This window comes from Gymnoscopelus microlampas, assembly GCF_963454915.1.
Source record: "Gymnoscopelus microlampas genome assembly, chromosome: 10".
Classification (NCBI taxonomy): domain Eukaryota; kingdom Metazoa; phylum Chordata; class Actinopteri; order Myctophiformes; family Myctophidae; genus Gymnoscopelus; species Gymnoscopelus microlampas.
The window spans coordinates 34,159,875-34,177,052 of record NC_139947.1 but is presented as its reverse complement, the minus strand read 5'-3'; the positions used below and the strand labels follow the sequence as shown (position 1 = coordinate 34,177,052).

The 17,178-nt window shown below is 40.4% G+C and overlaps 1 protein-coding gene across 1 annotated transcript; it reads left to right on the top strand.

Moving 5' to 3' along the window:
• Nucleotides 1-2,771: 2,771 nt before the first annotated feature.
• Nucleotides 2,772-7,190, top strand: adora1b (adenosine A1 receptor b; the record flags this gene model as incomplete). Its single annotated transcript, XM_084070075.1, has 2 exons — nucleotides 2,772-3,112; nucleotides 6,380-7,190. 2 exons carry the CDS (start codon nucleotides 2,772-2,774, stop codon nucleotides 7,188-7,190), a joined length of 1,152 nt encoding a protein of 383 aa, XP_083926201.1.
• Nucleotides 7,191-17,178: the final 9,988 nt, after the last annotated feature.

Genomic DNA, 17,178 nt, shown 5'->3' with positions numbered 1-17,178 from the left:
GAATTACACGTCTGCCAACCTAACGGCCTACATCTTACACTCATTACATAACTTATGTAGTCAGTGAGTGCAGAGTGCCATCTGGGTCCTTTCTGGAGCCAGCCCACACAGACACTCCTGCCTGGATGCCAGCGAATACAATCCCTGCTGGGGACAGAGCTCAAGCAGCTGCCTGCAAGGACCTTTGAACCACACAGAATGAGCTCTATACCTGCAACAATGCATGTTAATGTATGTAAAGAATTATCTGATCTATCATTTGAGAATGAGTGGGTGGTCCGTTGTTACTGCATGGTTGCCCTGAGTAGGAAAAACATTGGCTGGAGGATTGTATTAGCCTCTTGTAAAGATTTTAGACGCAAAGGCTAATCAATAGATTATTCCAAAAATAATAGGCTACTGTTACCTGGTCTATTTATAGATTTACACAAATCAAAGTACAACATAAAATTGTTATTTTAACAGCAAAGTACGTGTATACAGTCATGGGATGAATAAGGGGGGACTCAGATCAAAATGTATACAATAACATAACAGTCAAATCTCCCTAAATACTCACCATGTAAAACATTTTATGTTTAGAGGATTCTTGATGATAATAATGCATAATAAATTAATGTATTTTCCTACTAAATAGTTGAGTTTTAGAGAACCGAATAATTCCCTTTTCTAGTATTGATTATTTAACCAATTACAGATAACAAAGCTGTCCTATAATGTCCCACATGCTATACAGGGTTTGGGAATTAGCCATCCCATATGGGCACTGGTCTTTTTGATTGATTGATTTATTGAATACTTGATTGACAGTTTGCAATTAGTAGCCTACAGAGGTATGATTTACAATGATTGTTAAAAGGATAACACAAAGCCCTAGGGGATTGTTTCCATTGTGGTCCTGTGTATTCTTCATTAAGAAATCACATTTAATTTATGTATCTCAATTATTTTCTTCATTTCCATTATTAGCAGTCGTGTAAGGTAACTAAGTACATTTACTCAAGTACAGTACTTAAATACAATTTTGAGGTACTTTTACTTTACTGGAGTATTTCCAATTTTCAATACTTTTACTTCTACTCCACTACATCTCTGAGGCAAATATTGTACTTCTACTCCACTATAATTATTTGAAAACTTGAGTTACTTTGTTGATTTCAAAACAAACATACATTAACCACAGCAAATAATGAAATGATTTTTATACATTTAAAAAAATGTGAAATGAGACATTCTGCATGAGAACTTTTACTTTTAGTAGCCTACTTTTAGATTAGTTCTACATTGCAGTATTGATACTTTTACTTAGGTAACAAAGGCGAGTCCACCACTGATTATTAGTAGTCTTTTGCACTGCCACCACTCAGCTCTTATCGGACTGGTCAGGCAGACGAGGGAGTGGCGTTTGAGTGTAGGCGTGGCGTGAAAAGGAGCTTGCGTAATAATGACGTCAAGTTCCAAAACGTAATAGTGTGTGTTCAAATCGAGAAAAAGTAGGCCTCCTCCCATTTTTTACTTAAGTAAAAGTATCAATACTGAAATGTAGAGTCCCGTATTCAAAATGTGCCAGAATGTCCCATTTCACAAGTTAAAAATGTAGCCTATAGAAAATCTTTTGAAAATAGCCAATCTACAAGCTCACAATTTGGTGCATCCATTGTGAGCTGGTAGGCCTATCTGCTATTTTCAAATGGCCGAAATATAGGTCTGTATGATATAGGGCTGAAGTGGTTAGTGTGTTTTGTAATTATATTCAAAATCTACAAAGTAACTAGTAAGTTTTGTAGTGGAGTAAAAGTACAATATTTTCCTCAAGATGTAGTGGGGTCGAAGTAAAAGTATTGATTTTTTTTTATTCTGAAGAAAGTAAAACATACCTCAAAATTGAGTACATGTACTTAATTACTTTACACCACTGGTTCTAATAGCACCTATGCGCCAACGGACTTCTTTGGGACGGTCCTGCAGCAACGAGTTTTTTTTTTTATTACTGCAAGGGGAAAATAACCTCCAGTATGCAGTGCATGTTTTCACCAGATGGAGCAGAATCCACAGAAACCACACATTATAATTTCATTCAAACACAGAAAACGCATCTATGGATCACAGAAAGGAGAGCAAAGCAGAGAGCTATTGTTACTATAGGTCATAGCACTATTGTTCATTTATTCTAATCTAAAGCACAAAGGATAAGAGCACCACCCGCCTATCCTATAAAAATATGCGAGCCTGCATCGCGTGCGCTCTTTTGTCCAAAGCGTAGGCTATTTCTCTCTCTGACGGTTTTTTCTTTAAATTTATTTTTTCTTAATATTTTTTATCTTTTTTAATTTTTGTTTTGAAATGTAAAGCGAAAGGATACTGAAGTGCTTTGTTGGATAGGCTAAAACACACGTGTGCGTAAGGATGGTCCTGTTGGGAGCAGGTGTATTGGAGGCGCAGGGCACAGAACAAGGGCAGCGCACAATAACGGGACCACAACACCTGCTCCAAAGGATAGAACCATCATCTCATAGATGTGGTGCTACTACTGCCTAATAGTTTACGAGATCACCACTTTACGAGATGGATTTCTGACAGAACTTCTGCTTGGCAGCCAGCCTAATAATCAAAGGAATGTGAGCACAGCAGCAGAACTGATGATGGACGCACAGTCAATTCGGAAGACAGTAACATAATAGTCAACTGCTTTTGTCGGCTCTCCAAAGCCTGCTTTTTAATACCGGAATCAATCTTCTTTAATATCAAGGACAAACAAATCATCTGCAAGGATGCCCGACACACTTTCACCTGCCCAACTGCTCTATATAGGAATGGAAGTGATCATTGCCGTCTTCTCCGTACTGGGCAATGTGATGGTGGTTTGGGCTGTGAAAATTAACAAGTCGTTGCGAGACACCACGTTCTGTTTCATCGTTTCCCTGGCTCTGGCGGATATTGCGGTGGGAGCCCTCGTGATTCCCCTGGCTATTACTATCAGCATCGGACTCCAAACTCACTTTTACAGCTGCCTGCTGGTGGCGTGCACGGTGCTCGTGTTAACGCAAAGTTCCATCCTGGCCCTTCTGGCTATCGCGATCGACCGCTATCTCAGGGTCAAGATCCCAACCAGGTAATGATGCTGTCAGGACTACTAGGGCTGTGACACAAATTTAAGTTGCCGAATATTTGTCACTCAAATAATTGCGATTAACGATTTAATTGTGTGTTTGGCATTGGACATTGGAACATTATGAATTATTTAATTTCTGTTTGCCTTTTAGGCTTCCTAATCAAAAATTGCACAGGGCAGATATGACAAATAGGCTAACTTAAATATACAGAGAAATTATTTGCATATTTAATAATTTTATACTTGTACAAATAGCAGAAATAGCTGATCTAAAAGCTTACAATGTGTCAAGAAGTGATGCGTTGTAAGCTTGTAGATCTGCTATTACTGCTTTTTTAATATTTGAAAATGTGTGAACATTCTTCAACATGGAAACGATTATGCAAAAATAATTGCATGTGATTATCTCAAATAATTGCCATTAGAGTCTAATCACAATTATTTGAGATAATATTTGTCTAATCATTAGACAAATATGTAGTAGTTGTGACCGGCATAGTCAGGACAGGACTTTTTTTAACATTCACAACAATACAAAAAGAGCTGAGCGGATTGGGGTGGGATGGGGGCACTGTCTATTGAAAAGGGTGCTGATGCTGACAAACATGATGATGATGCTGATGATGGTGCATAATTTTGCATATGCTTAAACACTTAACCCGATATGGGTAACCGGAGTCCCTCAGGGCTCAATACCAGTACATTTTCTGTTTTCTGTTATTGAGGGGAAAGCTAGCCGATTGACAAGCTCACAACACGATGCAACGTGTCGTGTTGTGAGCTTGTCGATCTGCTGTTTTCAACAAAGCTTTCCCCAAAATACTGATGCTGGGGTTTAAGTGGTTAATTACAAGTTACAACGTACAATACAGGAAACTGCTGCGGATAATGATGATGATGATGTGATGGTGAATTCAATGACATTGATGATGATCCTATAGTGTTTGCAGTTGTTGATAGTAGTATGTTGGTGGAGTGTGCATGTGACATATGATGATGGTGATGAAAGTGAATGGCTGCTGTCGTGGCGGTTTAGGTGTGGTTTAGCCTACTGTAGGTGTTAGGTGCAGACAGTGTTGATAATTTAGTTTAGTTTATTTAGGATCCCATAGCTTTTATACATGGTAACAGTTACTCTTGCTTCGGTCCACACAGAACAATATACACAAATAATTTTAAAAAAAATACTGAGCTGACTTGGTAATTGATCATATTGATTGACCTTTTCTGCAGGCACAATATAGGTAAACCCCAGCATGTTTCCTGGCATTGATTTCCTCCAAGGCTATAGGTCTTATTTCCCTATGCTGCCTACAGTTACAGTACATCCTGCTAGGCCCCTATAGACGTGGAGGATCTGACACTCCTGTATTGATGTGACAGCTTACCAGAGCATAGCTGATTAACAATCAACTTTAATTTGCACTTCTGTCCTTCGGATTGGAAGAGAATAATCTCTGTGGTAGTGTCAAGTCTTTAATATTTGTTAATCTTTGAATTGTGTGTGTGTGTGTGTGTGTGTGTGTGTGTGTGTGTGTGTGTGTGTGTGTGTGTGTGTGTGTGTGTGTGTGTGTGTGTGTGTGTGTGTGCACGCGCGTGCATGTAGGAACACTGACAAAGACTGGAGGTTGTCTTTCATGTGTTTTTGTGTGACTAACTAAAAAGAGAACACATTTCCAATCAATGCTGTTCAGTTTGCCACCTTTTGTACTTGATGTACACGCCCACCAGTAGTTTATCACGCCAAGATGTAACAAAAGACTTGGAGAGACAGTCTGAGAGAGAGAAGATAAGCTTACAAGAAAAATGGTGTTTTTCAATTGTCTAAGAATACTGTCAACAATAGCTTCACATTTTGATCTTCCATTCAAGAAGCTGTTGAGTCTTTATTGGCTCATGAGATTTATTTTCTTTTTCATTTCTGATTGAAATTTGTCACACATTTGAGCTTGAGAGCTTGAGACTGCAAATGAAATGGTTATACATTTCCTAATCATTGATGCTCTTGTGCATTGTAAAATGTTACATTTTGTCAATGACATCATCCCTGCCCCAGGCCATTTTTACAAGGTTTTTACTCTGTATTTCATGTGGCTAATTATCCTAGTATACTGTATTAATCCCCAGATATTCATTTAATTGAAGACAATTTGCTGCACTTTCTCTCATAGAGCTACATTAGAGCCTGAAATAATGATCAGTTGCGTACAGTTAAGTACTATTCATGTACAGCTGGGGCTTGCCCACAGATTTATTCAGATCAGTGTCATACTCTCACTCTCACCCTACACTTTAATCTCTTCATCAGTACGGACAGAAGTCACAAAACCTAAAGAGAGGGAAGTGTTTATGTTGATAGGCATTTGTATTGTATTGTTTAAAATCTCCAAGCTGACAGGCTCAAAGTGTGAATAACGATTGCTCCTAAGAACTTGACTTATCATAACACTTTAATGTCTAATCAATAATTAAATTAAGCACATGCCATCTGTGACAGTCGGACTGAATTACAATGTTCTGGTTTGCTTGAGGCTAAGCTTCCACAAAGGTCACATTATTCTCAATGCAACATTTCCCCAACAATTGCAGTGTCCATTATTATAAATATCAAGCATTCTGTTACATGAAGTGGACTATCTGACAGCATTTTCATCAGTGACTGCAGGCATGATCAGGCTAGACTCTCTGTGTGTGTGTCAGCCTCTGGTCACAAGTCAACAGCCCAGCTCTGGCATGCTTTCAGAGACTCTAGTCTACATCATCACCTTCTGATCCACTGTCACCTTACTGCAGGCTGTGGACCTGCCAGTAAAAAGTCAACCCATAAAACATGGATAACAATGAAAAAGGCCAATAACTAAACCCACACACTGAGGGACTACTGTAGTAAGGCACCAAGCTGCAGTCAGTGTTCACTGTGCTGCTTTGATAAATTAGTAGATTATAATGGAGTCAATTGAAGAGCCATAAATCCTATATTCCATGACAAAAGAGGCATTGAAAAGCAGGAGTGCTGAGAGTCGTGAGGAATAATGATAAGGGTTTAGAGGAGACTTTGTGTCATGTGGGAATATATACTGCAAGTGATATTGCAAGAACAGCAGCTACTGAACATTTTTAATTGAATGCCAACTTTTTTATTGTCACTCCAGCTATCTGTAAGCCAACAGACTTGCCTGCAAAATGAAATGATCTTGGGGGGAAAAATCATTCACACCCTGTTACTGCAATAAGTGCTTACCCAGCAATCTTGTGTTTCTTCTACAGCTACAAGCGGGTGGTAACCACAAGGCGGGCCGGGCTGGCAGTTGTGGTATGCTGGACAGTGGCCTTCATCGTGGGCCTTACCCCCATGCTGGGCTGGAACAACCTGTGGCGCCTCCAGCAGAACGACTCCATCAGCTCTGACCTCATGATCACCTGCCAATTTGAGAACGTGATTAGCATGGACTACATGGTCTACTTTAACTTCTTTGGCTGGGTGCTGCCACCGCTGCTGCTCATGCTGGTTATCTACGCGGAGATCTTCTACATGATCCACAAACAGCTCAACAAGAAGAAGATCACCACCAGCCACACAGACCCCAACAAGTACTATGACAAGGAGCTGAAGCTCGCCAAGTCTCTGGCCCTGGTTCTCTTTCTCTTCGCAAGTAGTTGGCTACCCCTCCACATAATCAACTGCATCACACTCTTCTGCCCCACGTGCCAGAAGCCCCTGCCCCTTATCTACATCGCCATCCTGCTCACTCACGGTAACTCCGCCGTCAACCCCATTATCTACGCCTTCCGCATCAAGAAGTTCCGCATGGCTTTCCTGAAGATCTGGGAGCAGTACTTCTGCTGCAAGGACACGCCAGCTCTGGAGTTCCAGCCCAGCGAGAGGAAGGAGAACCCCAATGCAGACCCGCATCAAACTGAAGTGGCACCTCAACCGCCTCATAAGGAGATCTCAAACCCTGACACACCACAACAACAGTCAGGTCCACCTGAACTGCTGCAGGACCAGAAGCTGGACCCGCAACAAGAACAGCCTAAAGAACAGCAACCGCCCATGTTAGAGCAGAATGCCATCTAAAACCCGGCACAAAGACAATTCTTTGGAGGTTAGTGAACATAATTGCATGAGCATTCTTTGCCCCTTCCTCATTTTGAAAGGATTCTAATGAGGATTGTGACATGGTACAAAATGCCAGGATGCTGTAGCGATCGAGGCGAGGCGTGGCGACTTGCAGCCTAAACCTTTTCTTGACAACACTGGGGGATCATGCATCTACACTCAGGAGATGTGCAGGAGTAGAAGGGTTTTCAGAACAGGAGTACAAAAGAATCACGGTAAAAAGGGTATTTATAAACTTGCAATAATATGTCTTTTTGACAATAAGATGTGTCTATCTTAGTAACTGACTTAAGATATTACATACATTTTTTGGTTTTATTTATCATGATAAAACAGTTGGTGTGGCCAATTCAAAATGTGCAATATACCTTTTATCAGTATAAAATTATCAAATGTTAATGGAAGTATGTGACATTCTGTAGGATTAAGATGTTTGTACTGTCAATAGACCAGGGTTGTCTTACAACTGTAAAACCACTGGTTCATTTTAACTGACAGTGGATTAAGAATATGAATGTAATAATCGTGTACATGACAAATTGTAGCAGCAAAGCTGTGAACACTCATCTCTTTTCAGGGTCTTCTTAAAGGCACAACTGTGGTAGAACAAGCACCACTAAGACAACCTATTGGGACAAGAGGGTGTATGCCAACACCAACCAAGCTTTTGTAATCCCTTCAATTGAATTCTTCAGTTGGGGCTTAAGTGATTCAGCACTCCAACACTGCTGGTCCATTACTGAGAAGGCGGCGACCAGGGAAAAGAAAAGGGCAGCAAGGAAAGGGGGGGGGGTTTCATTCCAAATACCTTCTTCTGCCCTGTCAGTAGATATGTGCATCAGATCCATGGCTGAGAGGGAGACAGGAAGGAACTGTACTGTATACAGCCTCCATGCCAGCTAGTGGTTCCAGTGAGTTTATTTTTCCCCCTCCAACACACACTATGAATAATGACTTGCCACTAAAGACAGTGGCTTTCATCGCCTTAATCGGTATTTTAACTGGTGTGGAGTGGACTAATTGTCAAGGCCCAGAGAAGATGACCGTGAGATTGCGATTATCTTTACTACAGTGTTATCTCAACAATTTGCATAATGCCCTGACTAGCGCAGCTGCATCTGTAGATGGTAACTGGAGTATCATTGACGTTGCATAATCTCACTTGCATAATATGATGCACTTCATGAGAATGTAAAGTAATTCCGTTTATTGTAACTTTCTGGACACCATGTTAAGACTGTGTACTACTGATACTCTATGAAGTGGGTGACAATCTCTTGTGTAGGGCTGAAATATTTCTTTTTCTTGACGCTTTCTTGACAACTATCTCAAACTGGTCGCAACACAAAGTGAACATAATCAGCCCTTGGATGATATCAATTGTACACTTGCTCCTCTATTCCCAAACATACTGGACATTCTTTAGTTTTATTCCAAACTCCAAACAAAAGTGTAAACATCTTGGTAGCAAGATATGGTACTAGTGAGCTCCAAAATGATATAAATATTTTGCATTTGCTACTCTATGAACAGACATTAAATAAATACAATAAATAATATATATATATATATATATACAGTATATATCAAAACATTACATTCAACTTCTTACAAAATCACACACATTTTTGAAAGTTTATAAGTTGTAAGTTCTTAAGTTGAAAATGTGAAAGGAAAGGAGTGAGAGTACGAGTTGACACTAGGAAACTAATGCAATCCCCACTACCTTTTATTTTAATGTGTCTATGAAGTATATAGGCCAGTTGTACTGTACACACCTAGGATAAAATGTGAATGAATTAATAAAGATATTATAGTATCATGTTTTTCTTTAGGTTGGTGTTCCTCAAGAATTTGAAATACTAGTTTCAGTGGAAACATCTATATTATATAATGCTGTATGAAAATTACAGTATGTCTGCGATTTGCTGTGGTTCTCTGCAATGTGACTCAATGAATACAAGAACGCTCGCCCCAAAACACGCTCGCCCCGGGTCAAATCCGGCGACCTCGGAATGGTCACCGCAGGTATTCCTAAACGTAAACTCAGTAAAACTATGCCTAAATCTAACCTTATTCCTAAACGTAACCTCAGTAAAACTATGCCTAACCCTAACCGTATTCCTAAACTTAACTTCAGTAAAATAAATACAAGAATACAAGAACCGCTGGGGGCGAGTGGTCCACCGAAAACATTGGGGCGAGTGTGTTTTGGGTCGAGCCTGCCGGTTACCGACTCAATAAGTAAAGTATGCTCTCTAGAGCATGGTACTGTCAGCGTAAGATGCTAAGATGCTACCGGGGGCCATCCATGCTACCCCTAGCAGTACCATTAAAACCACTTAAACCCTTAGTTTTAGTTGACCGGAGTCCCCCAGGGCTCCATACTAGGCTCCCTCATGTTTGTGCTCTACACTAAATATTTTTGCAGAATGTTAGTTCATCCCAGAATAAGGACACTGTAGCATTCAAGTGGTTAACGCCTAGGGATTATAACATTGCAGGTCATAATTATTGCAACAAAACACTAACTGTTTAAAGAAGAAAACATCCCAATGGGCTGCTTAATTATTTAATATGGGTGTATTTTTGCAGCATGGCTGAGTGTCTGTGTTCGGAGCTAACCTCACCAACTGGATCACTGGATTGATAATGTGCCAAAATGTGTATGGATGCTGGCCACAGGAGTACCTCCAAAAATATGGTGTCTTTTATACTTTATTTTTATTTTTATGGTTAAGACATTAAAGGCCAAGGCTGCAGTTTTTTACCCTGTCCAGCTCAATAATTAAGTTTAACAGTTAACAGGCGTTTTCCTGTCATTAAAATATTACTGAACTTTCCTGAATAATTGAGTCAATGTTGACTAAAATTGCAAACTCACAAACTGAATAAAAACTGAATTTACAAGAAGAGGAAAATAGGTTATTGATTACTAGAGGACAGTGCAGTAGCAAATCTAGAAACCAGAGAAGCTAAACAATCTAGACCAGTCAAGCAAAAGTATACTTCATTTATAAATATATTAGTTAAAAATATGGAAACAATTAATTGATAAGCCCTAAGAATTTTAACTGGTTAAACTTAACAAAAAAAAAGGGGGGGGGGGAAAGAACCTATAGCAAGTTCACACTTTTGGGTATGACATGCATGTCCTAAAACCAGATTTCACACCCAGTATATGTCACAGAAACACTACAGGAAGTAGGGCCTGTTTCCTTCTGTTGCTGTTTCCTTCTGTTGCTGTTCGTTATTACAAGTTTTACATACTTAATATTTAGCTATTTTTGTGCCTTTTGTGGGGGCACCCGTCATAATCTGAAGACTTTTGAGTTGAGCATGCAGTTTACTTGTTTCTCGCTAAAAAACAGACTCAGCAGAAGGAGAAATCAAAACAACCTAGCCTTTCTATTGAACAAGAGAAGGGTGGAGGGCAACTATGGCTCAGAAAGGTATGACAGAAAGTAGGCATAGAAAGGGGCACTTATGAAAGAAGTCAGGCAGGTGCTTGGGCACTGTCTTAGGGCAGATTCATGCTTCCTAGTGCCTTCACGATCCTTAATAGAGGTTCTTCCTCCCGGGAGGAAGAGAAATAAACTTTATTAAGTAGAACATAAAAATAACAACAAAAAAAAGGGTCTGGGGTTAGCTTGGAAATTCAAGTATGAAGACGAGGCCAGTTTTGAAGAATGGGAGGGTGGAGGCCTCTTTTATGGAGTGCGTTCCATAGGGAGGGGGCAGCAACTCAAAATGACCTATCGCCCCAGGTTCAGCGCTTGGTCTTTGAGATTTCAAGGACCTGAAGCCAAGGAGTGAATGACAATGTGCAGTATATGCTAAACTAAAATAATCCAAGAAAATGAAAATGTATTAAGCTCATATCTATTCATTATTTCTGTTAGCACATAGAGGAAGATGATGTACTGTAAGTGAGTGAGTCAACGCTTCCTAAATTCTATTTTTATCGTTCAAAACAATGAATATTTTAATGCTAGACATTTCCAACGCTGCAATAGCACCTTCCTGCTGTCAGAATTCTCATTACCTACTTGGCTCACTACAGTCCAACAATCTAGTGAGCGCCTCTGAGATAAGAGCCAAATTGTCACAGCCCTGACAGCACAATTCTCTCCCACAGGATATTAATTCACTTGAAGTTGATCTTTTGGGACGCGCATGAAGTTCCTGGACAGATAACAGAATCCAAGTGCCAACTTCAGTCTGTTTCTGTGTCCGCTATGAATGCACAGCAAAATCCTGTTAATTTAACTCAACTGTAACTGACTTGCACACGTTTGGTCTCAGAAGTCATAAACAGGGTAATTTGAGGCTAATCTTTCAGAAACTAAAAGTCCTGAATCAATCTAAATGGAAAGACACCAGACATGAGTCATGACCCTATCATTAATGTAGTGTTGCTCAGATATTGACCAATAGTCTGGTTCAATATTTTGAGTATTACTTGTTACTTATTGCTATTATACTATTATTGTAATATTCAATGCATTCTCACACCCGTGCCGTCAAAAGGGCGACAACTTGGGCCGGATTTGACCATACTGCAACATTTGATGTGAGGGGACGCCTGTGATGTCGCATGTTGACGGGGGACTTGATGATTTACGATTCTGTCCCTATTGGTATGCAAATCGAACAGCGCTGGTCTATGTTCGCCAGGTTCTATGTTCGCCAGGTTCTATGTTCCCCGGGTTCTATGTTCCCCACTTACTTGGCCGTGGCCACTCTCTTGCCTGCGGCTCGCTGGGGGTGCCTCACATGGCTCAAGTCTGCCTCTGTCGTTTCAACTGTTTTTTAACGGAGTCGTCACCCTCTCTACGAGTTGGATTTGAGAACGGCACTGCCACATTCCAGTGTCGACGGGACTATCGGGACTATGCAGGATGGTCAGATGTTGTCACTATAGTACTGCTTCAGAGTGAGAATATGTTGCAATATTGGCTGGGCTTCTCGGGCAAAGTCAAAAAGTTCCAGGTTACCACTGATATCAAGTTTAAAGCAGACTTCAGATAAGGACCACAAATAAAGACAAGAGGAAACCCTGGAGTGCCGTATCTCTAGCAGAACAGTCAAGGTGACCTTTCTCTGCACCCACCTTCTGCCCTTGGGGCTTATGTGTGGGTTAACCGCAGATCCCTGAGGAAACAGAGATGTTATTCTCATTCCACAATTTAAAATTCACATTCTTCAGCAATATCTTCCTCTTCTTAGTGAGCCAATACTGTGGTCTCATCACCATCTCTCTTTGCATGTGCAAGAATAATACAGTATTTCAATGGATGTAGCTCATTTATACCAATAAACTAAAAGGATGTGCCGATAAGCAAGTGATGGTCCAGAATGAGTATAACGTGTGATGGAAGTATATCTGTAGGGTGAGGTAAGTTCAAATTCATCATCCTGGCCTGGGTAGGGAAATATGGGTGGTCAAGGTTTAGATGGTACACAAAAAAATCATAAAACACATATAAATGCAAATATACACACAGAGCATTCAGTCCCCCCCCCTTTCCATCCTCCTTAACACTCATACACATGTGCACGTTTGCGCACACCCACACAGAGAGAGCATACATTCACAAACACACAAACGCACGCACGCACAAACGCACAAACGCACGCACGCACGCACACACACACCTGACAGTCAGAGCACTTCCCGACACCCTTGCTCAGCATTGACTGACACATGCTAAAATACTTCAGTGGCAGTGGGCTACATAACCCACTGCCACAAATGAGCTCTATATGTCAATTATTGCACACCCTGACCACAATACCATCAGATCCTGTTTAGTGCTGTCCCGCTCATTTAACAGTTTCATTGCTTGGAAGTACAAAGGACTTGCTAAACCTGCAAAGGAGTTGAAGTTTCTTCCCAGCAGGACTGCTTGGAGCATTTCACAAAGTAACCTGAGCAGACACTATATATGCCAGAATGGAAGATAATAATTACCAGGTTTAGCTCAACAGAAGAATTTCCTGAGAATTTCCTATGAAGATGTTGGAACTATGTTGGAACTATCTTACAGTATGCCTACTGATGTGCCAACATCTTCATAGGAAATTCTCAGGAAATTCTTCTGTTGTGCTAAACCTGGCTATTATTATCTTCCATTCTGGCATATAGAGTATCTGCTCAGGTTACTTTGTGAAATGCTCCAAGCAGTCTTTTTAAACAATGTTTCAGGTCAATATTTTTTTCTGCCCATTAGCAGAGGATCAAACTGGCACTGAACATCCTGTCCCCAGAGGTCTCACTGGACTGGGGCAGGCTACGGGGAAAACGCATGGCATGGTATTTATGCTCCACTAAAGGGGGTTTCACATTAAAAATGGAGCAGCAGGCTGATCTACCTGAGCTCTGATCAGTAGTCATGAATAAAGCAGGCGTTTTGTGCCCCCAGGGGCTGCTCACGCCGCACGAAACAGGGGGCCTTGTCAGAACATCTCCACAGGCCATCACTATCCCTGGCTCAGGGAGCGTCATGCATAACTCCACCGCCCTAAAAACAACTACATGAAACTGCAATGCTCCAGAGTGTCGTGCTATGATACAGTAAATGTATGTTTATTTTTGAGTGGTTATTGTTGTTGCTGGTGTTACTTCAATTGCGTGTGCAATATTTCACAAACACAAGAGCTGAATTTTCCCTTTGCTCAAAAGAGCATTATGTGCCATACGCATCTGTGCTATGATAAAAGCTGTGGGAGAGATAAAATTCCCAGCTGCTGTCAGAACACACACACACATGCACACAAGCACACATACATGCACACAGAGGGAGCAAATGAATATCTTTTGATGTCCAGGAGATGGAAGTATACACAGGCCATTAAGATATAATGCCACACTGACTATTTGGGTGGTAGTATAGCAATTACACATCAAAACTCATTCAAAGCCTTGAATCAATAGGTGTCTTTGTAGGAACCTTTGGTGATCAATCTTCTTCCTCTCCTGCTCAGAACAACACACTCTGATCCCTGTGAACTAATGAATGAAACACAACAAGGTCTCGCAGCATGTGAGAATCCCCTAATAAGAGCGAACAATTGGGTGTAAGAAATAAAACAAATACATTTTCCCTCAACAATCAATTATTCACTGAACATGGCGTAGAAAATCAGGACAGCATCAATATTTAATCTCCTTTTTTTTATCTTTAACAAATCTCCGCCTTAGAGAATGTGGTGAAAACATAGCCTTGGAGCAAGGCTGTAAAATGTGGGAAGGGATTGGTGCTTCCACACTCTCAAACTAAACGTTTCGTGCTTTGGTTTAGAACAAAAACGATAGAACTGGCACGAAAACTCATTTCACCCACTCTTTTACTTCTGTAAACCTGTGATGTGACAATAAAGCTGATTCTGATTCTGAAGATGGTTGAAATGACTCATACAACTGCATCTGAAAAGGAATTCCTTTAGGAGCAAATCAACAACAATATTTTGGCAATTAATTGGCAATACCAATGTGAGTGTAATGCTCAAATATGTGACTATTTAAGAAGGATGACCTCTCAATTAAGCCTACTATATGTAGGCTTAAGTGACAGACCGACCCTGGCGACCCCCTACCGCCTACCCGCCCACCCCCATGTTCTTGACCCACTGAGGATCCTAGTCACACAGTGCCACCTGCTGGTATTTAGTGACGTTTTGGTGTCATATGTACTTACCACAGTACAAATGCCTGGAGATTTCAATGTCTGACTGTCTCTGAGATAGAGCACACGTGGTGGGTCACAGCTGGCCCCTTCATTAAGCTTTTCCCACATGTCCTGTTGGTCAGATCTCCATCCAAATATTTCTATTCCAGTCTTTCGCAAATCGCAAAAGACCTGCTTGGCTACTTGAACGAAACTCATTAATGAGCAGAGAAATGCATCTCTGAGACGCAGCTTGAATTAGATCACAGATCTGGGTCAAAACTATATCATCAATATGATATAATAAACCACTTAAGCCCTATTCAGAAATGTTAAAAAAGATCTACAAGCTCACAATGCATCGTGACATGATGTGAGCATAGATCAGCTGGCTACATTTGAAAGCATTTCAACATTTCTGAAAAATGTTTGAACATTTCTGAAATGCTTTCTAAAGTTTTGCCTATAATGACATGCCCAAAATAGGGACGCCAGGTTGAAAGTGGTTAAGAGAAAAATCCTTTGAAAAACAGTTGAAAAACATTTATATACATGGGAAGGTCTGCTTGAGCTTCTTCATCCAAAAGATTAATAACAATATTTGTTTAATTGCAGTCTGTGAGTGTGAATGACATAATTTAAGTCTTGACTCCTTTACTTTGCTTCTTAATCAATGGTATATTCACCTGTAGTGACTGCCTCTAACAATATAGAAAAACAAATTCTTTGTAAGAACTATCTTACAGTATGCCTACTGATGTGCCAACATCTTCATAAGGTATTTGTGTTGGTATTGTCCCCCTGGCCTCGTCCTGACCTTCTGCTGTCAGGCGTCACAGTAAACATACCATAATGAGGGATAATTGGCCACCTCAACAAGTCTGAACAAGATGCTACGGGGAGGCAAGTGAACCGCTGAGGCTGAATCACTTCCCGCATGCTATCAGCCGCTTGTCATTTTTTCAGAAGGGGGAAATTCCCATCCTTCTTTTTCCTGTTTTCGGAAAGAGTGCATTTTCAAGCTTGTCAAATGAGCATGCAAACAAATTCAGAAAAACTGTGAAAAAAGAAAAGGACTAACGTAATTGTACAATACAGCATTTGTTTGGGTGAGGACTGACAAAATGAGCCAAGAAACACATTCTTCTAAGAACTGTTTCTGAGTCTGTTTTGGTTTGGAGGCTCTCTTCTACTTGAGCGAACACACTTTTGAAAAACAGCTCTTTAAAAAAGGTTATGAAGGCGTTGTTCTATACACAAAAAGAGTTAAATAAGCAATAATAATATTTGGAGCAATCAAGCGCTCCCATCGTGGTCCATGCTGTCACTGCCTTGTGGCTGTCTCTGGCTGACAGAGATGGCACGCCCATAAAGGCTACTGCCTTTGCCTGGTAGTAATTAGCATTTAACTGCGGTGGCGAGAGATGGCTTTCCATAAAGACACCACAGCCATACAGCACAGCCCAACTAGTCCTAAGCAGTGCTGGCAACCAGGGCCTCAGCAGCCACAGTCTACACTATTAAATGGCCCTCAGTCAAATCCATCTTCTGATTCTCAGTAATAGTGTGGAATGGGGCCAGGTCTAATCCCCTGTGCCTCCATGATTGTCTGTCTATTTAACTGCTATGCTGTGTGTGTGTGTGTGTGTGTGTGTGTGTGTGTGTGTGTGTGTGTGTGTGTGTGTGTGTGTGTGTGTGTGTGTGTGTGTGTGTGTGTGTGTGTGTGTGTGTGTGTGTGTGTGTGTGTGTGTGTGTGTGTGTGTGTGTGTGTGTGTATATATATATATATATATATATATATATATATATATATATATATATATATATATATATATATATATATATATATATATATATATATATATATATATATATATATATATATATATATATGCATGTATATATATATATATATATATATATATATATATATATATATGCATGTATATATATATATATATATATATATATATATATATATATAGAGAGAGAGAGAGAGAGAGAGAGAGAGAGGGTATATGACCTAAGTGCTGCAATGGTACAGTACATGCATCCGTAGGAAGTCATTCCATCACTCAAGGGCTTACATCACCTCCTGCTTGGTTCACAGGAACCCAAGTGAACTAATCCTGTACAGCACCTAGCTGGCAACAGAGGAAGTGTGTGTGCGTAGTATATGTGAGCGTTATCACCATGAAATGCATATTGCTAGAGGGGCTGGACAACAAAAGAAGGATAATAATGAATGGTCCAAAAACATTTCATGAAACTTGACT